Source organism: Leuciscus leuciscus (genome assembly GCF_965113295.1).
Source record: "Leuciscus leuciscus genome assembly, chromosome: 10".
In the NCBI taxonomy this organism is placed as follows: domain Eukaryota; kingdom Metazoa; phylum Chordata; class Actinopteri; order Cypriniformes; family Leuciscidae; genus Leuciscus; species Leuciscus leuciscus.
In genome coordinates this window covers 34,103,005-34,128,532 of record NC_138734.1, presented here as the reverse complement: position 1 = coordinate 34,128,532, position 25,528 = coordinate 34,103,005, and the positions used below count along the sequence as shown (strand labels likewise).

At 35.9% G+C, this 25,528-nt stretch overlaps 1 protein-coding gene across 2 annotated transcripts; it reads left to right on the top strand.

Moving 5' to 3' along the window:
- Positions 1 to 1,155: 1,155 nt before the first annotated feature.
- On the top strand, positions 1,156 to 20,486 carry chka (choline kinase alpha). Of its 2 annotated transcripts, XM_082181645.1 has the most exons (12): positions 1,157 to 1,579; positions 2,718 to 2,826; positions 4,935 to 4,988; positions 11,142 to 11,255; positions 11,561 to 11,694; positions 12,507 to 12,611; positions 12,834 to 12,892; positions 13,001 to 13,088; positions 17,346 to 17,454; positions 17,558 to 17,664; positions 17,944 to 18,025; positions 18,580 to 20,486. In XM_082181645.1, exons 1-12 carry the CDS (start codon positions 1,344 to 1,346, stop codon positions 18,637 to 18,639), a joined length of 1,257 nt encoding a protein of 418 aa, XP_082037771.1. In that variant the 5' UTR covers positions 1,157 to 1,343; the 3' UTR covers positions 18,640 to 20,486. The 2 variants fall into 2 exon arrangements, with proteins under 2 accessions (XP_082037770.1, XP_082037771.1); XM_082181644.1 differs by lacking the exon at positions 4,935 to 4,988 and having other exon boundaries at positions 1,156 to 1,579.
- The last annotated feature ends 5,042 nt before the right edge of the window (positions 20,487 to 25,528 follow it).

Sequence of the window (25,528 nt, the reverse complement as noted above, 5' to 3'; positions counted from 1 at the left end):
TTACACAGGTTTGGAACAACTTGAGGGTGAGTAAATGACGACAGAATTTTCATTTTGGGGTGAATTATCCCTTTAATTTGAATGCTCAAAGTTACCGTTTTAGCTGTCGTCTTGTTTCCAATCAGATGTTGTGTTCATGATTCATACCTTCCCGTTAAGGTCATGTGACTACAGACGACCGCTCTCCCAACTGTACTCTAGGATCGCACTGAGACGTGCAGAAAGACACGTCTAAACCGCATTGCAACCCTCTTTTTGGTCATAAACCTTAAGGAGAAATAAGAAAGGAATAAATTAGGCTTCATAAGCCTATCTACTGCACTAATAGAACCGCAACAAAACTAGTCATTAACCACTCTAGGTAAATTAAACTCTTTGATTAAACCAAATTAAAAAAAGTATTAGTTTGTAAAAAATATCTAAAATAAAATAGTAATGTGAGAAGACCAATTTTAAGAAGATAGATTATATTATGTAGAGCTACATGAGTTATCCTACAAAACGGGAACAATTTGTCCCTCATTTAATGATCGTTTTGATGATCTTTCTTTCAAGAGAATTTTTAATAGGCTATATGAAAATAAAAGCTATAGGCATATTATTCTTATTTTTTACCTAGCAGAAAGTATTATTTATAAATTCTGAAGTTCTTGAGGTTGTGGCTCTGTTATTCTGTTATTACATAAACAAAACATAAACACGTTGTCTTAATGACAACATTTCAAGTGAAATATCGAATGATAATTGAATATCTCATCCTTAACTTAAACAAGAAAATCACTGAATATTATGTTTATCAGCATTACATTTCTTTTTAACTAGCATGTAGCGTCAAAATAATCTGTAAAATTGACAACCTTGTTCATTTGTTTTGAAGCCATAATTATATTTCAATCTCTTTCAAAATGTATACTTTTAGTTACAATGAAACATTGTTTTTCAAATGAAATGTTTTAAATATGCCACAAATCTGGAAACTGAATTGAAACACATGAAAGCTGTGATTGTAATCTGCATTTCTCAGGCATTGTTTACTATTGTCGTAGCTAGAGCTTGGAATGAAGGGGACGTGACTCTGTTGTCCAATCAGAGAACAGAATGGGTGTGGTCGGGTGACGTAAGGTCAACCCCCTCGACTTCAACATACTGCGCACGAATCAACGCGTCTGACGCAGTGTGTTCTTCAGCATCGTGGGTACAGTTATACAGTGTCATTTGGTCCCATCAAATCTGCGTTTAAAACATCTGATAGCTATAAAACTACTCAGACAGTCTTCGATTTAATTTATTGCCTGCAGGTTTTGATTATTTACGTTCATACCAGTAACCAACAGACAGCAAATATGAAGACTAAATTCATCAATGGCGTGTCTTCATCGCCTTCTATGTCTCTGGTTTTATTGGTAAATGAGAATGTCCTCGAAGTCCAGCCAGAGAGTGGGGACGAATGCAAAGACATTATTCGACCGGATGAGCCCGACCACCAGACGAAGCTGAAGGCGTATCTGTGGTGTAAAGAATTCCTTCACGGAGCCTGGAAATCCATAGATGAGGGTGATTTCCAAATCTCCATCATCAGGTATTCTGCTTTGCGTGACTAGATGTGAAACAGATCAAAATGAACGTTTTTCCCCACCAATGTACAATATTTTAGTTCGATAATGTTTTTTTTATTTTTTTTTATGCTCCTAAATTATATATTTTTTTGCAGTTGTCATAATACATTTATTCATTTTTTGAGCATAGACCTGAAAATGACATTTAAAAAAATGCACAAAAATACTATTTTCAATTGTACGTTTACTGTTATGAAAAATGCACAAAAATAGCCTACTATTTTACATTTTTATATGTAATATCTATTTTCCAAAACATGTTTTACTCTAAAACTGCAATAATAATAATAATAATAATTAAAGCCATAGATCTAAACAAGTTCCAAATTTCCAACTTTGAGCTTGATATCTCAAAAAACGAGCTTGCCCTTCAGTAAGATTTGTTTGGTCGCAGTAGCTGCTACCAAAGTTTCCACAAGATGAAATTCGTTTCTATGGAAGCTTGTTTCCGCCATAAAATAAAACATTAAAAAGGTAATTGTGACTTTTAATCTCATGATTCTGACTTTTTTTCTCACATAAACTCACAAATAAAGCCAGAATTGTGAGATATAAATTCGCAATTGCGAGAAAAAAAAAAGTCAGAATTGCGAGAAATAAAATCAGTTGCAAAATATAAACTCGCATTTGCATGAATTGCGAGTTCTTTTTTTTTCTTGCAATCGCGAGTTTATATCTCACAATTCTGACTTAATTGTGAGATATAAAAATAGAAAAAAGTCAGAATTGTGAGATAAAAAGTCGTAAATATCTTTTTTTTTAAATAACTGAAGAGAAGACATGTGAGACGTGCACTGGAAATGTGAGATAATGTTTCCTTTCTTAAGATGATTTTGTACTGTAATTTTTGCTCTTTTTGGTCATTAGATAATAAATGCCCAATACTACAGTAATTATGTCTCAGTTTCCATGATCATGGCTGTGACTCAAAACCAAGTGTTACACAAGTAATACAGTGTAAATGAAAATACCGAAATTGTGTCTCAAAAGTTTTGCATCATTAGTCTTTGTGGTATTGTCTAGTTGTAAATAGTTATTTATCCTGATCGATTGTGAGAATGCAGTTATTTTCTCTTCCAACATGTACATTTTTGCCTCTAGGGGAGGTCTCAGCAACAAACTGTTCCTCTGCGCTTTGCCAGAGAAGCAACCTAGCCTGGGAGATGAACCACGAAACGTGCTCCTTCGCCTATATGGACAAATTCTGCAGGTGTTTTGATAGTTTTTTTACTTGGTGAAATGTTAAAGTGTGAATTAAATGCCATATTGCATAATCATCTAATAAAATGCCAAGTAGTATGTTGTTGAATACTTGATATATATATGTGTATATATATATATATATATATATATATACTGTATTTATGTATGTATGTATGTATCAGCATTTAGAATAATAATATCCACCTTTGCAAAAGCCGTACATGTGCCTTAAATATTTCAAACCCAAATTTTACACAATATATGTTCACTGTTAAATCTTCTATGAATGTATAGGTCAAGTTTTTGTGTTGTTTTACTGTAGTAAGGTGGGAAGGATACATAAACTTTGCCGTTCAGTCTGAAACTAAGTATTGTTTATCTAGCATGGGTGGCAGTAATTTCAATTTAAACAGTTAAAACAATGAAGCAGTTTATTTATTTGTGTGTTAAAATGAACAAAAAATAATTTGTGCTTGTTATTTTATAGAAGTAGTGATTGTTGTGAGATTTAAAAACCTAATAGGCAGATGGCAACCCCCCTGGATCAGAAATCTCAATTAAGAATCGGTCCCCCCTAAACAGATTTTGTATTTGTGTGTGTACCCTCTAAATTTAAAGAGGCAGTTTTTATTGGGTGATGTTCCTCCATGGCTGTACTTGCGTGTCTTCTTTGCCGTAGGCTTGCCAAAGGAGCGTGCCTTGAGCACTCTTGTTTCCAGGTGATCCCAACATACCAAACACGGTACAGTATGCGATCCCTGAAGCCACAGCATTGTCTTCAAGTTTATGCGCATCTCAATCTTTAAAATCTTTGAGATCTACGCTCACGGCGTGCATTGCTCTGTCTGAAGTATTTTTCTGCCTCTATCTGCTTATTTTCAACTCTTTATTACTCCTTTGAAAAATATATAGGTGCTGGTTACATTAGCAAAGGAGTTGCAGCAGTGTGTTTTAACGAATTACGGTGGCATTTCAAATTTTTTATAGTTCATGTCATTGCAATACCATTATAATAATAACAACATTACCTGTAAAGGGTGTGTTATGATTAATATTATGAAATAGTTTAGTCAATTTCTGTTTTTGTTTTAGTAATTTTTTTAATCTTTAGAAAGATTTGTGTATTCAAAGTAATATTGAATATATAATGACATTTATTAGCTATATTATTTGACAGATAGATCAATATATTCCTAAATATAAATGATATGAATGCACTTGAATAGAACCATTTTTAGGAAGAGACAGAATGTTCCCACTTTTGTTTTTTTAAATTAGTGATGAGTTGCTTTGAATCTCTGGATGTTTTTCAGTAAATTATTTAGAGTAACAGCAGTCACGAAGCTAATGATGTCATAACTGATGAGGTGTCAGTAGGTCCACAGTCCAATCCTTTGAAGTCAGGTGTTTAAAAATGGAAACCTCAGACGAAGCATTAGTTGGAGCCATATTACAAATTCCAGAGTGTGTGGACTTTGCTACATAGTGATTCATAAATAAATCTCTCATTTGTCATGAGTTCAGTTCATTAAGTCCTTTTATACGAGTTAATTTTCAAACTGTGCTCCGATAATAACCTGTGTTGATCTTTATTTAACTAGACACACTTTATTGCTGTCACTAGCATTCATGTTGCTCTTGTGAGATTTACATAGTGTTCATTACTATGGACACCAAACCCTCCAGATTGAGGCTTTTTTTTATTGTAATGGAGAATAGCATTGTGTACTAAATATTTGTGCTTGGTCTCAATGGAACATGGCTTTGATCATTGCAGTTATAACAGAGTTTGAATTATTTAAATTTCTTTTTCACGTGTGGTTGTCATGAAAAAAAGCATTTGGTCAGCATATACTAGTCAAGCCTTTTGTTCAACAGGTCATACATTTCTAGCTATCAACCCTTTCTAACACTGTTCTTTTTATCACAAAGTTAATGCATTTGTTTAATGCACTTTCTAACTGTGCTGCCAAAGACATGGATTTAATAGTTTATAGTGGGTGACTGTTGCTTAAGGAAAATAGCTCTGTCATTTAATGTTGCTGCTCTATGAAGATGTCACATAAAAACACTTTGTGCTTATGGATAGTCTTTTGCTTTTTCTCTTATTGCTAGATGTCCTGTAATAAAGGGGATTGCAGACAATCAAACACAGAAAATCACTTTCAAGTAAGTAACATTGGCAAAGGTCTTTTTCTATACTGTTTTTATGTGAGCAGAATGTGACTTATTGACTTGGGTGTCTAAAAAGGTGCCTTTTGTAGACACACATTGTCTTTATTACATCTCATCTGACATGTTCTTATTGAGATTATATGACCAATAAGAGCCCAAATTCATAAAAGCATTTTAGTGAAACTGCTGTTATGTTTACCTCCCATCCCATCCTCTTCAAAGGCCAAGGGACAAGCTATTTGGGTCATCAGATATGTTTTGTTTGGACCTGTCTCTTGTGATTTCAAACTTTTAGGTCAAATTCTTCAATGAGTTTCTTATAGTTGCATTCTCATATTTTATTGGACTGTGTTCACTCTTCAGTGAAAAATTGGTCACTTGGGACCCCTCTTAAAGGGATAGTTCACCCAAAAATGAAACTTCTGTCATTTTCTCACCCTCAAGTTGTTCCAAACCTGTATGAATTTTTTTCTGCAGCTGAACACAAAAGAAGATATTTTGAAGAATACGGGTGGGTAACCAAACATTTGATGGGCACCATTGACTTCTTTCCCATCTTGCGTATGGCAAGAGATGACCATACAATCACTAAGAATCGGATATGACTGGAATGGTTAATGACGAAGAATAGGTTCATATTCATAGCTAATAAAGAGAGAAGACCCAGAACTGATAACCTACAAGGCTGAAACGCATCCTCTGACTCAATTTGAATTTTTCCGAGTTGCAATGAATCCTATTAGAAGCTTATCCCAGCATTAACCTCACTGCTTCAGTATCAGCTGGCTGTCCTGTCTGGCCTCTGTAAACTTTTCTTCTATCTATTATGCAAGTGTAATTTTGTGTCTATTTTTCTTGGTGTTATTGTTAATACAGAGATGGACTTTCCCTCACTGGCCGTTCATAACACCTGCATGTAGATACTGTCCTTGTGCTGGTGTGAACTGATCTGCTTCAGTTATCCAGTGATTATGCCTTGTGTATTAACAGGCACTGGAAAAACCCAAGCAGCTGCTCAGCAGTCACATGGCCATTTCTTAGTCAGATAAAAGGGTAGGGAGGGAGAGAAAGACTGTTCGAAACCTGAAAAATGCAAGATTTGCTGGCAGTGTATTAAAGTAGAAAGGCAAGGCATGAATCTAAAGTAACCAATTTTTGAAGGCAGCAGCGTAGATGTATCCCATTTTGGCTACGTCTGGATTATTCGGGATATATTTTTTTTAAAACAGTGATTGCGGTTCAAAACGCTCTTTGTGAATGAAAGTGAGTGAATTTGCACACTTGAGAGTGTCGGAAGGGCTGCCGCTTTTGCATAGTTTGTGCTTGCTGTTTAATAATCATTTGAAACTTAGCAAACTGGCAGCTTCAGTAGTAATAAAAAGATCTAACTTGAACTCTGTCATGGAAACTAGCATATATATAAACCTTAATTAAACAATTTTCTACCTGTATTACGCTGCTCCCATATTGGACCAGTGGTTTGGAAAATCAATGGATGGATGATTCAGCTGCGGGTGCCATCTGGCGGGAATTCATTTGACATGTGCCTTATAGTGCATTATGGGTATTCTCTAACCTTTGAGTGTACATCAGTTGGGATTGAATGAGTGCACTTCATAACGTCCACTATTGTTTTGGACACCACTATAAATGGCTGTCCCCTCAAATAGTGCCCTATTTAAGGGTAAAGAGGGCGATTTCAGAAACAGCCCTTCATTAGCTTGATCAGGTGTGTTTGATTAATTCAATTCAATTCAATTCACATTGTTTGTATAGCGCTTAATTTAAGACAGAAACATTCAATGAGCTCATTGAAGTAATGAATACTTGTTTGTTAACAAATGATTATGATTAAGGTTATGCAAAATTTGAACAGCCATGAATCATATCACCTTGTGGTTCTAGGAAACCTCTGCAAAACCTGTTTCTATAGGTGGCATTTTCATGTAAATGCGCTGTCTGTTTACTTTGACCGACTTGGCAGCAGACCAAAACTAGAACAAATTTGGACATAGAGCATGAGTCATTGTTGCATAGTTGCGTTGTATGTGAAATATGATTAGAATTAGAAAACTCTTTGATTCTCTCAATCATTCATGCTTCCAAGCCAGAGATGGTGCTTCCAAAGTATCCTTTGAGGAAGTTTAGTTTCCTTCCAGGTTTTTTCCGTTAGAATTGTCCTCCAATAGTATCCTGTTTAATTTCTGAGAGAACCGGATGTTTTTTAAAACAAAAATGCAGATCTGTTAATATTCCCTCAGCAGGTTTGTTGCGCAAGTGAGTGTAATGCTTTTACCTGACCTCATTAAATTGTGCTAGATAAAAGACTCAAGACCAATGCATTATTTGACTTAGTAGGTTCAACTGAGTTTTCATGTGCGGTATAGAAACTATGGCATGATGATTATCTTAATTGAGTTTAGCATTTGAAGATATTTTTGTCTGGGGTATTTTCTAAGCAAGAACCTGTAGTGATTTCATTATTATTCACATTGAAATGTTTGGTTGTTTTGATTATACTTAGCAGAAGATTTAGCAACGTGTTTTATAGGACACTAAATACAGGAAAACCATTGCCATCTGTGCTTAATGCTGCCTTCAAATGCACCTGTGAAACTCGTTCCTCCAAGTAGGCATTTGTTGCAACATTACACATTCAAGTTGGAAACATAACAAGGAAGTATACTGTTAACAATAAACCCAAATAACTACATCTGAATTTGAACAACTTATTTATTCATGGTATTCCAACTAAATTTGAAGCAAACCATGAAATTTGAATGATTAACACCATTCGCTACAGACTTGCTTTCTACTCTCTATATAGATTAACATACAGATATTATATTGTCTATTATAGATCAGTGTTTCCAGAATGTTTCAAATGGATATGGATTTTCCAACTTCACAACTCGTACATCATTTGGAATTGCGAGTTTCCTACTTGTAAAAATGACATTGACATGTTCAAAATTCATAATAACAATATTTACGATGGTTAGCCACAGTATTGACTGTGATCTTAAAGGCCCACTGAAGTGCCTTGAAACGCGCAGCTTTGTATGATGCGTTGACGTAATTTCCAGTGAAACAGGAAGCTAAGGCGGGACATATTGAATGGCTCCTCCACCTTTTAAAATAGCCAATAGTATTTAGTTTACCTCACAGACTGTGAGTCATACTTGACAGCACCATGGAAACGAATCCAAGCGCTGATACGTTGGATTCAATAGTAACGTGTTAAAGGTCCCGTTCTGCGTGATCCCATGTTTCAAACTTTAGTTAGTGTGTAATGTTGCTGTTAGAGCATAAATAATATCTGTAAAATTATAAAGCTCAAAGTTCAATGCCAAGCGAGATATTTTATTTAACAGAAGTTGACTACAAAAAACGGCTCGATTGGACTACATCCCTCTACTTCCTTCTTTAATGATGTCACTAGAACCGTTTCTTGACTAACCTCCGCCCACAGGAATGCTCCCTCAACTCTACTGGCTACTTGCGCACTTCTTATAACTTAGGCTACTGTGTTTACTCAGCTCTTACGGTGATTTTCTGAAGTAAAACTGACGCTTCATCTTTTGTGTGATGTACAATAAACTTTATTAAACTCATCAGTACATGTTTGATCATCATTCAGACAGCAGACTTGTAGGCTATTAATAAATAATGGATACATAGCCTACAAGCAGATGACAAATACGTTATAATAACCGTAATTAAACTACTAAACCATACCTGTTTCATCTCTATACAGCACTCTGACTCTGTAGGCATTATTGTCCGACTCGAAATGAACGCCGTTACTGAGAGTTTCTGATATTATCATCATTCCGTGAGATGAATTTTTCCTGACAGACTGAGTGCGAGCTCATGAAGCTCCGCCCCCTGTGTCGTCCAGCTGCAGCTCATTTGCATTTAAAGGGCACACACTGAAACAGCTCGTTTTTCTGAGCCCCAAAAAATGTCAATTTAAACATGCTGTAAAAAATGATCTGTTGGGTATTTTGAGCTGAAACTTCACATACACACTCTGGGGACATCAGAGACTTATTTTACATCTTGTGAAAAGGGGCATAAAACGGGACCTTTAATAAATAGTAAAATAGTAAAGTGTTAATAAATTCTAGCCATTTCATTCTGAAAACGGAATAAAAATTGAGCGTTTGAGCAACCGAACACACATCTCCAACCCATATTGCTCCGCGACATCCAAATTAGAAGTCATCATTTATTTACCCTCTTGTTGCTCCAAACCTGACTTCCTTTCCTACAGGGAACACAAAAATATCAAATCTGTATTGATCTTTTCAATGAATGAATCAACTGATCCAGTTCATGAATTGCACTGATCCAGTTCTCACTGTGGTTAACTGCTCACTGTAGGGAAAGACTTTCACTGAATAACAGCTTAAATATTGGTCTGTTCCTCCATTTTGGAGATTGACAGCCCAGTTCTGATTCACTTTGTTTATATTGAATTTGTTTTGGATTATTTATTTATTTTTACCTTCTATTTGCTTTTACTTTTATCATATTGGTATGACTGTCTGAGGTCAAAACTTTTGCATTACATTGTCATGAGACAAATACATCTGTGGTTACAGTGAATACTCAGGAAATTCCCAAACATTTAAATCACTCATGTTAAATGTTTGCCCTACCAGATGTTTAGGTGACTTCCTATGGGATTAGTTCAAAGTACAGCACTCAATTGCTTATAACTAGTAAATATATTCATCTCTTCATCTAATTTTAGATGATCTTTAATAGAACGGAAAGAATAAAAGCAGAAGTATAAAACGTTTAAAAATCGAAATACCTTACGTAAGTACTTTCCCCACATAGGAAGGGAGCTCTTTCGGTTCTGTGTATTAACACTTGGCAAAGCCTTGTCCAAAAAAACAAGCTTAATGTCATTGCTAGTTAAGCAGCCACAATTAATGACTGGGATGTTTGGCAAGTTCTGCCTCGCTCAGCACAATTGCCTCTCTTGTTTTTTTCCTCATTTAACTCACTTTGCTCCAGCACTGCCATTGAATTTGCTTCTGACAATCACCGCAGTTAGAAAATGACTGGCTTGTAGACAACATTTATTTCAGTGCAGAATTCCTTGTCCTTAATAGCATCACAGTTTTGAATTAAGTTCTTTAACTTGAAGCTGCAGTCCGTAACTTTTTTGGGTTAAAAATTATCCCCAATAAATGTTTGAGCAAGTACATAACCAGCCAGTGTTCAAAACTATCTGCTTGCCTTAGCTCGATTCAAAACGGTAAGCTTGTAATAATGTTTTTAATTCCAGTGGTACTGGTGTCTTTGCGTCATTACGTCACATCTTCTGTACACATAAAGAAGGAGTCTCGGCTAGTAGGCTGTTGCGTGTGAGGATGTTGGATGTGAAGATTTATAGCCTTTTCTCTCAGCACTTGATATAATTAAACTTGTCAATTTAATGGCGGATCCAGAAAGGTTCAAACGACAATCACCAGTAACAACTGGAGATTCACCCGTTGTAAAACGCAAAAGACTTCGGACTTCGGAGTAGCTACAGAAAAAAAGACACTGCAACCGGGCCCATGCGAAAACAAGGATAAATATCGGAAGGGGATTAAATGTAACATTAACAATTTGAGAACAAAGTATGATTTGTACAGTTTGATGTGATATGATAAGCGATCGTTAGATTTAATCAGCGTGATTTACTGCAATGCTTTTTTCCCCTTAGTTGATCAGAACAAAAGTGGATGTTACTTACTTGTTCAGATTACATTTTTCGATGAAAATTCTTATGTTGGTCATACTTCCAAAAAGTAGAATCTGTGATTGACAGTACCCACACCGGCGCGGTGACTGACAGCCGCACATTCTCCTCAAAACATTGGATTCATCCTCGCTGTGCCGTGCCGAGGCACAACCCACATAAAGTTGACAATTCCGCGAATAACTGCAATTGCAGATTTCGAACAGAGATGGCGACAAAGAGGAAAAACTACGGACTGCAGCTTTAAGCTTAACTCCTCTTTCAGGGATTGAAGATCCAATCAAGCTAAACTAAGCAAGTTTTGAAGGCTGTCTTTGTGTTTTTTTGACATCTTTGAGGTTGATTCAGCTAGTGTCCGAACTGTATCCGTATGTTTGTGTTTGCAGGGAGCTGATGCCATGGTACTGGAGAGTGTGATGTTTGCTATCCTGGCCGAGAGGGAGCTTGGGCCCAAGCTCTATGGCATCTTTCCACAGGGAAGACTGGAACAGTTTGTCCCAGTGAGTCTTAAAGTTTGCTCTTATGATAACTAATCAGACAATCTGGATGTGAAACACAGTACACAACTTGATTTGACACTAATAGTTATGAATCCTTTTCTTGCTAATTGAATTGTAAGATAAACCACATGACATTCTTGGCAAATGCGCCTGTGTCACATTTTCCATTGCTCTGAAAGATGTTCCAGGCTTTTAAATACACAGTAACTTGTGTGGGATTTCTTGTGTTTTACCTTTTTACTTTGTATTTGTTTTTGTTTTAGTCAGCAAAACGCAAACTGACATTGCAATATGTTTGTCTGCAGAGTCGAAAACTGTCCACAGATGAGCTGAGTGTCCCTAGTATATGTGCTGAGATTGCTGAAAAGATCGCCAGGTTTCATGGAATGAGAATGCCCTTCAACAAGGAGCCAAAGTGGCTGTTTGGCACAATGGACAAGTGCGTGATAATAAAAACGTTGAAATCCGTCCAGTTTGTTTTAAATTCTTACCATTGTTCATGGCGGGTAAGGAACTACATCCTCCTTACTGTCAGGATGTTGACCAGATTTAGCTTTATTCTAGCGAAATTCAGACTAAATCTCAACAGACAAAATTATTCATAAAATATAAAAATATGATTTATGTTAACCAAGTTCCCTGGAAGTAAATTGTAAAAAAAATTATGAAACCAAGAAAAAGGTGAAACAAAAACTTTTGCTTTCTGTTTCATGTTTTCTGGAAAACCCAATAATCTTTAGTATATCCACTGGGACCTAAACAGCATTTATCACCTAATCATATACAGTTACATTTATGTATATAGCGCTTCATACAGTACAAATTGTTTCAAAGCAGCTTCACATTAATAAACTGGAAAATAACAGTGTTAATTTTGTAAAATGTATCAATTTAAGCAGCTCGACAGAAGATTATTATTCAGCGCAATTTAGTTCAGTGTTGTTTCAATTCACTTCAATAACGGGCAAAGTGGCAAAGTTAATCAATTATGAGTTCAGTTTAGCTATAAGCAAATAAGCTCTACAGAAGGCAATAGTGCCATTATTAAGCTTGATTAAGCTCAATTTTCTCATCCGATAGTGTCAGTGCCGTTAAATCAGTAATATTACTGAATATTAATTGTCTTTTAATCGCCAATCATCTTATTATTATATGATTTTTTTTTTTTACGTCTGTTTTTGCTTGCAAACATTGAATATTTTTGTTGATGGTCACCACTGCAATCTTTTTGTACTTGCGTTATCTGCACAGGTACATGGATCAAGTGCTCCAGCTCACCTTCACCAGGGAACACCATCTGCGGAATTTCTCCCGCCTTTTGAGCTTCAACTTGCCTCAAGAGATGGACAGTCTCAAGTAAGATCTTTATAATCTAGATTATTCAGTACAGCTGTGATTTCACTTCTATTTTAGAGAAATTATCTTCTCGTCACACACTTGCACTGGAAACTGTTCACACTTTAAGAGATTTGAGAGTGACCGATAGCAAGATAATGTATTGACAAGTAAAAGGTGTTTGTTTGCTGCTCATTATTGACGTATTTGTATGCTTACTTAATCGGCTGTTTGTGAACACAGGTGTCTACTAGAATCTACTCCCTCTCCTGTTGTTTTCTGCCACAATGACTTGCAAGAAGGTTAGACAGGTTTACTGTGATTATTCGCTATTGTTTCTAAAAATGTACTTTAGTTACTTTCAATGTTTGATAAAAATAGTTTAAAGAGTACTGGCATGTTTTAAACAGGAAACATCTTGCTCCTAAGTGGCCGTGAGAAAGCAGACAGACAGAGGCTCATGCTGATCGACTTTGAATACAGCAGCTACAACTACAGGTCTGTAATGCTCGTAGTTGCATTCACCCCACACATGATCCCTCACGTGCTTCATCAGAAGTAGCACATGCAGCTAAATTCCTATTTGTTTTTGTAACAACCACATGTTTGATTGGAATTAAGTTTTGATATTTTACCTGACCTCTGACATCTTTGGAGCTGATTTAAAGAACTGGCTGTTTTTTTTTGTTATTCAAGACCACTCAGTTGTTTCTGATAAGCTTGGAATGCTTAGGGTGCCCCATTTCTGAGAAGGGACCTCCAGACGTTGAAGGCTCTGGCAAAACACAGTTGCTAGGGTACTTGCATTCTTGCACGTGCTCAAACACGGGCCTCACTGAGGCACTGCTCTAAACTGTAACACGTTCTTTTAGTAACATAGTTTTATTCGAAAAGGGTCCTATATTGGCAAGATCACTGTTCCAGTGGTGGATGGCATGGGTCAAGACATGTTTTGTTTGTTTTCCCATCTTGCCATCAAATGTGGTCCCCTACAGCATAAGTGACTCATGGTTAGGCCCATTGACAGTGTTTGTTCAGCAAAGCAGTAGGAAATTAAGCCTGGCTTCACAGCCACAGAAATGTGTGCTTTGTTTAGTTACCACAGCAGCTGTGAGCCTCTTCACAAAGAGCTGCACAGTCTTTCTTACAAATGAATCTCCTTCAGTTTGTGTAGTCAAATTAGGAGTCATGTTTTCTCTCTTTCTCTTTTTCGTGGCTTTGCTCAAATCTGGTAGAGTACTAGTTACCTGGATCATAATACGATTTCAATCACGACACTTTCAGAATGGTGTTAGCATGTTAATGGATTTGACAATGTTAATGTATTTTGGTAAACTATATCTTCTATATCTTCAAGTATGGACTTGCTACTGCAAATAGATACACAGATGCTGCTGTGAGCATGTAAGATATGCTGCTGCTGCATGAATAGACATACATAAATCCCGTCGCAAATTTAGGCAAGTGGAGCTGGGGGAGGTGGAGGGTTTCAGAGGAACTTTAGGCGCTTTTCCACTGCATGGTACGGTACGGTTCGGTTCGGTACGGCACGCTTTGGCGCTTTTCCACTGCATGGTACGGTACGGCTCGGTTCAGTACGGCTCACTTATGACGCATTTCCACTGCATGGTACGGTACGGTACGGCTCGCTTCGGCTCGCTTTAAATGGTACCACCTCTGTTGAGGTTCCAAGCGTACCGTACCGATACTAAAATGTGACGTGAAAACACTGCAGATCACTGATTGGTCAGACAGAATCATCACTACCAGCGTCATTGTATTTACAACACGAGACACTAAACCCGCTAGATTTAAATAGCCAGTGGACAACAGCCAACGCAGTAGCGCCTGTTTTAAAAGTATTTGCTTAAAAAAAAAAAAGAGTATAAACTTAAAAAAAAGAAATGGCTGAATCGTGGTCAGTGGACGAGGTGCAGACGTTCCTCTCGTTGGTTGCCGAGGAGCGGATGGGGAAACCCGGAATGAAAAATTCGCATTTAATATGATGATGTCATGGCAGTAGAGACGGCAACTATAACGATCAGTCACACCCACTTTGAAGCGGTACTAACTGCAGTGGAAAAGCAACCGAGCTAAAGCGAACCGAACCGTGCCGTACCGAGCCGAGTCGTACCACGCAGTGGAAAAGCGAAGCGAGCCGAACCGTTCCGTGCCGAGTCGAACCGTACCGAGCCGTACTGAGCCGTACCATGCAGTGGAAAAGCGCCATTTGATTACACGCTGCATGACCAGCTTACAGCGAACACGGATCCTGACTATTTAAATGTTGAGCAAGCAATCTCACTGGCTGCAAAATCAGCAGGGGCCAATCAGCTTGTGCCATGTAGTGCATGACTGTATTGCTTGTATATTGCATGTGAAGGACCTATCAGTTCGCACCATCTAGAGTTTCATGACTAATCTAGATAGTTATTATCATCTTGCCAAACAGCAATAGGAAAACATTAACGTTAAATGTCACACTTCAGTTGCACAATATTTTAGACCAGGAGTTTTACAACTAAGGTCTGGGGACCACCAGGGGGCCACAAGTATGTGCTAAAAGTTTTGTGGAAAATTGGAACGAAGATTTTACACATTGCATTTTTAGGGCTTTTAAATTTAAAGTGTTGACTTATCAATTAAATATATTTTACACTATTTTTGAGAAGGTTGTTGGATCAGCATGCCAGTATTTGGCATTTGTAGTCAGTAATACATTTAATCAGAGGTGGGTAGAGTACCCAAAAACTGTACTCAAGTAAAAGTACAAGTACTTATAGAAATATTTACTCAAAGTAAAAGTAAAAGTAATAATCTTAATAGTTACTTGAGTAAGAGTAAAAAAGTATCCAATGAAAAAACTACTCAAGTAGCGAGTAACTTACTTCGGATCATATAGGCCTCTATTTTATATATATATATATATATATATATATATATATATATATATTCATTTATATTTATACAATATATATATATATATATATATATGAAGACTTCAGATGCAAAAGCCTCTGAGTGCCATCTGAAACTTTCTTCTAAAACAAGCATTTTTATCAAGCTTGTATATTTAAGTTCAGTAATTTCACTTTTAATGACAATTAATAGGTACTTTTCATTGCCATTTAAGTGAAATAACTGAACATAAACATACAAACTTGATAAAAATGCTCTTTTAGAAGAAAATTTCAGATGGTACTTAGAGGCTTTTGCATCTGAAGTCGTCATATATATATAAAATAATATTATTTAGATTTTTTTTTTTTAAATGACTATTATTTTCATAAGTAGATTGGCTCTCTTTGCAACAAAAAACATTATTTCTGCCATCTGTAGCCCGAAAATCATTGCCTGTCCTTTGGTTTGTATAATAGTAACTTATACAACTACATTTGGATTATTAGACAATGTCGAAATGAAGTGAATCTGCAGAGTGTTGCATTCAAAGGCATGTAATTGACACAGAGAAGAAAGAGTTAAAACTCTTCACATGTGCTCGCGCTCATGACTGCTACTGAACATCTGAACACAAAAAAACAAACACAAGTACATCGACGGATCTTTTTCTGTCTGTTCTCCAAAATATAATCAAATGTATATTTCTGCAAGCATCTTTAAACTGGTTAACTATGTGTACGGCAGGCAAAGGCATTCGTTTTCAAGTCGAGTTCGTAAGCCGCTGCGCAACAATACACACAAACTACCGCAGGATGGCGGGTGTTCATAAACTGTGGACAATGGTAGCTTATTTAATGTAGAAATGAATGTATTATGTCCAAAAAACGGGTAATGTCATCCATTCTAGTAGTGCTATCATGGCATAATAATCTGTTTGGTTGTAAAATGTATTACCTGAGTTAAATGAAATCGAATGTATCGTCCTGTGGAATCATTCATTCAGACAGCTTACGAAGATGTTCAACTAATAAAGATCTTCATCGCTGGCAAATATATGATGCATTTGAAGATTTGCTCTCACTTGACTGTACTGTAGGTCCACGGCCACTTCATCCAACGCTCTTGATATCCTTAAATCTTCCTGTTACGACTCCGAGTCGAGTGTGAATTGAAATCGCTTCAGACGATTCAGTGCGTGCAGGAACTGAACAGAATCAGGAACTGAATCATTCAAACTGATTCGCGAACCGATTTAGACAGATCTGCCCATAGACTGCCAACTTGTTTGATGAAGTCTTTCAACAGAATCGACTCAAAAGAGTGATTCATTTGTGAATTGAGCATCGCTCAAGCCCAGAAAAAAAGATACAGCGCGCTTGGAATAAACTACGCATTTAACAACACATATTGCATTAAAATAAAGTAACGAGAAGGACGTCGCCCAACGTAACGAAGTAAAAGTACAGTTTTTTCATTAGAAATGTACTCGAGTAAAAGTAATAAGTACCCACATTCAAATCTACTCTTAAAAGTACAATTTTTCCAAAAAAATACTCAAGTAAATGTAACGAAGTAAATGTACTTCGTTACTACCCACCTCTGCATTTAATATTGTGCTGGGATCAACCTTACACTTTGCTTGATGCCCTTCAAAACTGATTTATTCATTATTTATTGAAGCTGATCAGAAAAGTTTCCAAATACCATGATATTCTCATGAATGTGAGAAACTACCAAACAAAACCTCCTCCACAGTTACCAATGAACTCTTAATGATCAGGACATGTGTATTATTCATTATTACAGTAACAAATGTTGTTGATGGGGTAATGATCTCCTCTCTTTCTCCCACAGAGGATTTGACATTGGAAATTTCTTCTGTGAGTGGACTTATGACTACATCTATGACAAGTTTCCATTTTTCACAGCCAACACCAAAAATTACCCAACCAAAGCACAGCAGGTTTGTAAAATGTCTCTCTTAGGTCAGTTTTTTTTCTTTCTGTTCTTAAATCTATGAATCTATTAACCATGAAAATGACTACATTTCATTTTGTTTTTCTCAGATGCTTTTCTTTCGGAGTTATCTGTTGGAATCTAATACTGGATTTGAAAACTTGAGTGAAGAGGACCAACTGAAACACATAGAAGATATGCTAGTGGAGGTTAACAGGTGAAATACCTACCTCAAATATGTCTTACTTAGGCAGTTTTACACACATTTTGCCATCAAATTGTAATTGTATAGATGATTATGCAACATTCTTGTACTTGTTGATTTTGAAATGAGGCCCATTGAATCAAAAGAAAAAAAAGTAACCAGGCTATCCCTCTGAGGCCTCTTACTGTACTACTATGAATATTGTAAAAAGAGGTTTGGACCAAGTCCAGCAGTGATTCACCAAATGTTATTTCAATCTGTTCTCTCTGAACTCAATGCTCTCTCATTTAGGTTTGCTCTGGCCTCCCACTTCTTCTGGGGATTGTGGTCCATGATCCAGGCCAAAATATCAACTATTGAGTTTGGGTACATGGTGAGTTATTGTAGGAAACCTGTCAAGTCTTTGTGTGTGCATGTGTTGAGTTATTGCTAATCATGAACCAGAGAGTATATTCCATTATACACGGTGTAGCTCTTAGGTAAGCCAGGAATATTATCACTGGAGATATGAAAAGATATAGTAATTGCGATATTTGTGCTGCCTGACAACCTTAGGACAGTACACAAATATTTGTGAGGTCAGGCTAACATGACTGTAAACCTATTGGGTGTGTCACAGTCATGTTTTTTATATACAATGTTATATAATTTGTGTAATTTAAAAAAAAAACTTTATTGAACAAATGTAAAACAATGAAACCATAAAATGAATGATTTACAATGAGTCTTAAATAACAATAAATAATAAATGGGGTCAAGTTCAAGTTACTTTTTATAAACAAAAGGACACTGAGGTCCAAGATAGTCCAAATAATGCACCCATACCTTGTAGAACTGATTTGTTATTACTATGTATCATTTAAATGTTAAAAACTGCTAATAGTTTAATAGTAACAGACTAAAAATGTGTCTTATTTTCTTATACAGGAATACGCCATGACCAGGTTTGATGCATACTTTGAGCTGAAAAGGAAGCTCAGGGTTTAAAGGAAAAATGTATAATTTCCCAACGGAGCGAAGGAAGAGGGAACAACCGCTCATATGGTGTCAGGAAAAGAGCGGAGCACATTTCAAATGTGTTTGAAAGAGGATGTGCTCTGAGTGATTCAGCTGTGCTGCATAGACCAAAATCAGTGCAACATACATATTTAAAACAAACAAACAAAAAGGCTCTGTGCATTGAGTATTCCATATGCTGCTTCTCAGTGTTTACAACTTTAAGCTTCTGACATTTAACACATCAGATTGAGCTTCTAGACTGTTCGAGAGAAAAATAGAAGACAATGACAAGGTCACGTGCCAGAAAAAAAAAAAAGATTGTAGGTCAGAGTGGAAAATATTTTATGCAGCTGCGATTTGATTCATAAGTCAAAGAATGGTGTGGTGGAAAGTTCTTCATACTAACTTAAACCTTGCGGTATTTCTTATCACCTAGTCATTTGCTGTAATGTTATCTATACAACCGGTGGTAGAATGTGTGCTGTGAAAGAGTAAGGTTCAAAAACTGGACCTGTTACCAGAAAATTGTACAACAGACCAAACTATGTTGACACAGTTTCTCTGATGATTCAGTATTGTGTTTCCAAGTTCTCGGTTTCCATATTATGTGACCATTTTTACTGTATGATTTACCTCTTTTCTACTTGAACTTCTAGCAGATCATTTCATTTCTATTTCTAGTATATCCGCATGATGTGAAGTGAAATACCTGTGGGACCGTACCATCTGTGTTTCTCCTTAGGAGGAGATGGTACAAATGAAAATCTGTCTTAATGGTGTAAAACTTTATGATTTTGATCACAGTGATCTCATTCACCTCTTATTAGAGGTGCTTGTGTATTTTATAAGAAAAAGTGTCCAATATGAGAATACTCCCGCTTGTATCTGATTTGAAATTAAATTGATAACTTAGATGTGAATATAAAACGTAATCTATCCAATCTATTCCTAGAAGAAGAAAAAAAAAACATGTTTTATAACATTTGGTTCAATTATAGTTTTGCATTGAAGACAGAAGTGAAAGTTTATGAAAGTTTATTCTTGTAAAATTATTTTATGCTATAAAATAGCTTTACAACTAAACAATATTTACATAATGCACTTAAATGTTTTTCATTTTACTTTGTATAACCCTAAATTACGTTTTTTATATGCTTAAAATGTGAGTATAGTTATACATTATTAAGGCAGTCTGGCTTTTTACTAACGGTCATGTTCAAGGCACTTTCTCAAGCAGTTTTGTGAAAAAGTTTTAGTACTTGCAAATGTAATTTTTCTATTATTTTTCTGCAATGGAAGATGTATTTTTCTTAATAAGAAAGTGTTCTGTCCTGACTGAAATAATGTCAGTGGACCTCTTGACCATTTTTTACTGTACTATACTGGTGATCAGTTGATTTGTTTCCACATATCTTAAACCATATAAAATAAAAAAATGTTAATATTTATTTACATGTTCCTATATAACTGGTCTTTATTAATCTATACCGATTTTTGGAACATCATTAACCATGAAGGAAAAAGTTGAAGTATAGTGTTGAATGTAAAAATAAAAAAATTATAATTAATAAATGAGTAATTCCAAGAGGAATATGAATCTGTGTATTTTAAAATCAGGTGTTTAGACCAGCTTTACTAACTTATCCATCTGTTAACATCCATATCAAGCCTGTGATGCTTGTTCTCTCTAATTATATATAAAAAATTAGGAATAGAAAAAGAAAAATTATTTACACTTCTGCTTCCAAAAGATGTAAGATGTGAAACCATTCAACAGAATGTAATGTACTTATTCATGCTTCGCATATTACTGTGAATAAAGAGTTGAAAATGTATTTTATTGTCATGTTCTTTTCTTTTTCTCATCCCTGTCCCTGATCTCACAAAAGATTAATTAAACTGGAATGAAATTAGGTGATGCCAGTTTTTTCTGATCATGTTCTAAATCTTGATTTACTGATAATTATAAATGTATATAATAATAATATACATTATACAATAATACATAATAAAAATTATGCAATCAATAATTTATCCCGTAAAACTCATCTTTGATAATCAAAATGACATATTAAGTGTAATTTCTTTATGCCTTAAAATAGCTTGAATGTAACTACACCTATGCTTCAGTTAGGATCCATCATGAATATGCAAATTGGTCTCCGCCTCCATTCAATCACACCACCAGTTCAGACTGCCTGATCCTCTCAGTCAACCGTAGTAAACTTAACGTTACACAATACCAAATTATGTTGTTTTAAATAAGCGATATATGTTTGAACCAGAAACTGATTCAGAAGAAGAAGAGGGACGAACGAATTTTGATTAGCCTTTGGCTTGAATTCGTTATCAAACAGCTAATAATGTTATGTATCTAATGTTACACAAACATTAGCTGTGTTCGAAATCGCCCTCTATATCCTCCTTCACTATTCCCTACATTATATAATAGGCCTGTTCCACTTGAAGGAGTGAATGAAAACGAGTGAGTGAATTCGGACACTGAGTGCACAGGTGTTGTGCCGAATTTCGACTCCCTGCCAAATGATTAACCCCCTCGTTGAAGTCAGGAACCACACACCCACACCTAAACCTAAACCTTACTATACTAGGGAGTAATAATATGGCTGGGGCCGTTTTGAACAGTTTGTGCTTGCTGTATAACAATAATTTGAAACGTAACAAAATGGCAGCTCCAGTAGTAATGAAAACATTTTATCTTGAACTCTATGGAAATGTATGGATGAAGATTCTGCTGCGGGCGCCATCTTCTGGCAAAACGCGGGAATTCACAGCCCAGACCGCTCCAGACAAATCGGCACGCACGCCATCTTGGAACGGTCGGTGTCGTGAATCAACGGCTGTGAAACCGCCGAGATTTAAATTCTCGAAGAAATTGGACAACCTTTCACAGGTGAGAATGTTTTGGTATGTTTTTATTTTTATTTTTTATGTATTAACTCAATATTCTACACGTTTTTACTATGGTAGGCTACTTTTTAATTTTGTTTAGCCTACTTTTATACTATGGTTACTTTTTAATGACTTGTTAGCTGACACTTTCGTCTCATATTGTGTTAGTTTAGCAAAATCATCTAAGTCTATTGCAGATATACAGATATTTGTCTAACTACGATTGCAGACGCTCAGTCAACTTGCTCTCGAGCATTCAGGGGCCGGCAATGACCGTTCCAATATGGCGGACGGCTAATGAATCATCTATGTAGAGTGGGGCAGGTATGACCTGACTTTGTAGGCCAACCAGCAATTAATTAGCATCACACTGGTTCCCTCGACAAAAACCCAATAGGATTTTCCATAGGCTTTTGGATTATCGCTAAAAACAAACCAAACATTTTAGAATTTTGAAGCCTAAAAATGCAGTCGTAAAGAAGTAAAAAGCTAAAGGTAGGCTATAAACGAACTACACCATGGTCACTCGACTTCAACGTCACCATCACTAAGCTTCCGACAACTCTTTCAGTTTTTATCTAAAACATTTTTCCAGAATGTTTGAGTTAGACTAGTTTATAAGAGCACAGTTATGAGTATAATGAGGCTTTAAAAGCAGACTGAATTTACCTGTTCGGCGTGATGGCGTTTAATCTCCTCGAGAGCCTATAGTCTCATTTAGCCACTTGTTAGCAACCTCCTTTTTCAAGACACATAAAAGCTTTAAAAAAATCACGAGTGGGGTAATACTGATGTATTTTATGTTGTAGAATAAAAAGTGAAAGTGTCTCGAGCTTGTGTTAACCACAGACCTTATTTCAGCCATTTAACCAAAATCCCATTCAAAAAACCAATTGACTTAGGGACGATGGAACTGGAAGTGCTAAAATGCTAACTCGCTTCTGCATTTTGGCCTACAAAGTGATGTCATACCTGCACCACTCTATGTACCACTCTATCTACCTTATGTAGCCCCGCCCCTTTTCAGCGCTGCACTCGTTGTCTTTTGTCTTCCGGTCTGTCTTTTCATAGCGATCTTGTGTATTTATGAATTAACTTTACATTAAGTAAATCCACTTCACCAGATAATTACTCTTCGACAGCGATGCCATAGAAATATACAGAGCGACCGCAAAAACAGAAGTTCAAAGACAATATTCTAAAGATCTTTAGAATTTTGTCTTTGAACTTCCGTTTTTGTAATTGCTCTGTATATTTCTATGGCATCGCTGTCGAAGAGTAATTATCTAGTGAAGTGGATTTACCAATGGTAGACTTAACAAAAGTTATCATGAAATGCTTTGGAGGAAAGCCGCTTTCCACAAGTTGATGGGATTGGTTTCATGTTTGTGATGGTAGGAAACAGGAGCTTGTTCAAACCGTGTTAATGAGTCTGTCTTTGGTACACTGCAGTTTTAGGGAGAAAATACTTAGCAATGGCTGATGAATTTGCACATGGTTTGCCTTAAAGCATACTAAAAACACTACATAGACATAAACAACATTTAAAACTTGATTTTCACCATAGGGGGTCTTTAATAATGGATGGCAAAAATATGGATGTTTTTCAGATTCATACATAAATTTACACTGGTATGCATCTCAGTTTTTGATCAGAAAGCAGGTTTAGCCTGTTTTCAGAGGTTTTCTAAAGGTAATGTATTAAAAGTAACTGTAACAGAACTCTAACAATGGCAACATTTTCTAGATGATTATCTGCAAAGTTTCAGATTGCCAGTCCTTTGATACCGGTGAACATCTAGGCGTTGCTGTGTATGTAGAACCACACACAAAAAAAGATGACACCACAGGAACAGAATTCAGTTCGATTTTAGAGGAGTGCCTGAAACCGTCCAAACCCATAAATAACTTAATTATGAGTAATGCAGCTACGTGTTTTGCCCTATGTAATGCCAACCCTTTTAAACGTCAAAGTTCATTATTTGATTCAAGTATCAAAGTTCTGAATGAGTAGGACTGGAATTTAAGGCATGACTTTTAACCTGTTTGATTGATACTGTACGTACACAATAATATAGGCACTCTGTGTGAAGGGCTGGAAATGTTTTGTTTCCAAAGCAGTGCAATCCTTGTGAAAAAGAAGTGCGCTTAATTGTATTAAATGTACACGTATAGTGCACTTCAAATCTTAAAAGTGTATACTGTTTCATAATGTCTAATTAAAAGTTCAAAAGTAAAATAATTTTGTTTTGCTAATCTTTTTTTGTGCTTTAATGAAGTGCACTTATTTTGATGCATTGACTAACATACTAGAGCACAAGTACTTGATTATCATTTTAACTGTACTGTTATTTGATATTATATTTAAAGTTAATATATTTTAAATTGTATTTTACTGTAATGTAGAAATGTGGTAGTCTATTTATTGTAGGTTTTTACAGTACTGTGCTGCCAAATCTAGAGCGACGTCTAACATTGCATTACAAATGTTTATACAAATATAATTAGATACTTGACATACAAGTTTTAAAAAGGCCTTTAAAGTATTTTTTACTTTACCATAAATGCTTGTCATTATTTAGCACTTTTATCATATTTTAAGACAAATATAAGTAATTATAAAATTACATAATAGATACAGTACTTATAAAAAAGCACTCTAAAGTTCAGCTAATTGCACTTAGCCTAATATAAATCTAAACTAATACATATAATTTCAAATAACATGTCCGAAAACATGAAGTCATTTTGCAGTATATTCTTTTCAAGTATATTATTTCCTTATTAAGTACTCTTTTTAAAAGTATGCTTGTCTTTTACAAGGGTATTTTTACACAGCTATTGGCATCGTTTTCATAGAATACATACATGAACTGTTCCTGCTTACTATATTGTCACTCCAAAACTGTGTTTGTAGAAAGATTAATTAATGGGGATATACTGGACAACAGTCAGCACGTAGTCATGATCATGACCGGAAGCTGTGGCTGCAGTTATAAAGCAATGAGAGTGGATTAGTTCGAGTTGTGGCAGTGAGGTGTCCTTGAACTACATAGATTTTTTTTCAAATTTGATGTGTGGGAAGGGGGAGGTTTTTGGCCCTTATCTGTGTCTCTCTAACAGATGCCAAAGTGAAAGGCCTGGCTGCAGTTCAGCAGGGTAAAGATAAAGAAGAGCTCTGGATAGACAGAGAAACACACTTGCAGATTTTTTCCCCTACTTTTAAATTAACATGAGTTAATCCAGCACAATTTGTCAATGTTTGATACATCTATTTAATTTGCATTGGAACAACATCATTTCCAGTACTAATAATGCATTAGTTCCAAGTACAGATGGTATTTTAAGTTTTTTTTACTTTTTCAGCGTCTCGTGAATAATTGGTGTTTAAAATAAGATTCGGTGTCATGTTAAAAGTTCAGCTTTTTGACGTTTAAAAGAGAGTGGAGTTATGTTGTTTTGACTTATGGTAGTTACCACTGTGGTGAAGAGTGGAATCTACATCTACATGATGTCAAAGTCAAAAAAAAAAAAAATGTTGTGCTTCCTTAACATTGCATAGCTGTTTATTTTATGTTGCATGTCAAAAAATATTTACTTAAAAACATGTTAAATATCATCAGTAGAGCTTATAAGTTTGTTTGGCCTAGGCCTATATTATGTAGGCCTACACTTCATTTCTAGGTTGCCTGATAAAAAACACCTATATTTTTTCCAGAAGTTTCAAATCGAGAAAGCCTACTTCGTTTGTGTGCAATACACATCGACGTCAGTCAGTGAACGGACTGGGGGTGGTCGGTGAATGTGTTATCTGAGGCCAATCTAGTAGTTCACTGCAATTTATTCAGTTGAGTGTTTTTTTTGTCACAAGTCTAATTATATTGGGTTTACACAATTACGTTTCCATTTCACAGGTTTTGAGATCGTGTAGAATCTTGTGGGACAGTGAATGGAATCTGACAGG

Excerpts from the sequence above, each read along its gene's own strand:
- chka (XM_082181645.1), top strand. The coding sequence starts at position 1,344 with ATGAAGACTAAATTCATCAATGGCGTGTCTTCATCGCCTTCTATGTCT. Across the intron at positions 2,827-4,934 it reads TATATGGACAAATTCTGCAG|ATGTCCTGTAATAAAGGGGA; the intron begins GTGTTTTGATAG and ends TCTTATTGCTAG. Across the intron at positions 17,455-17,557 it reads ACCCAACCAAAGCACAGCAG|ATGCTTTTCTTTCGGAGTTA; the intron begins GTTTGTAAAATG and ends TGTTTTTCTCAG.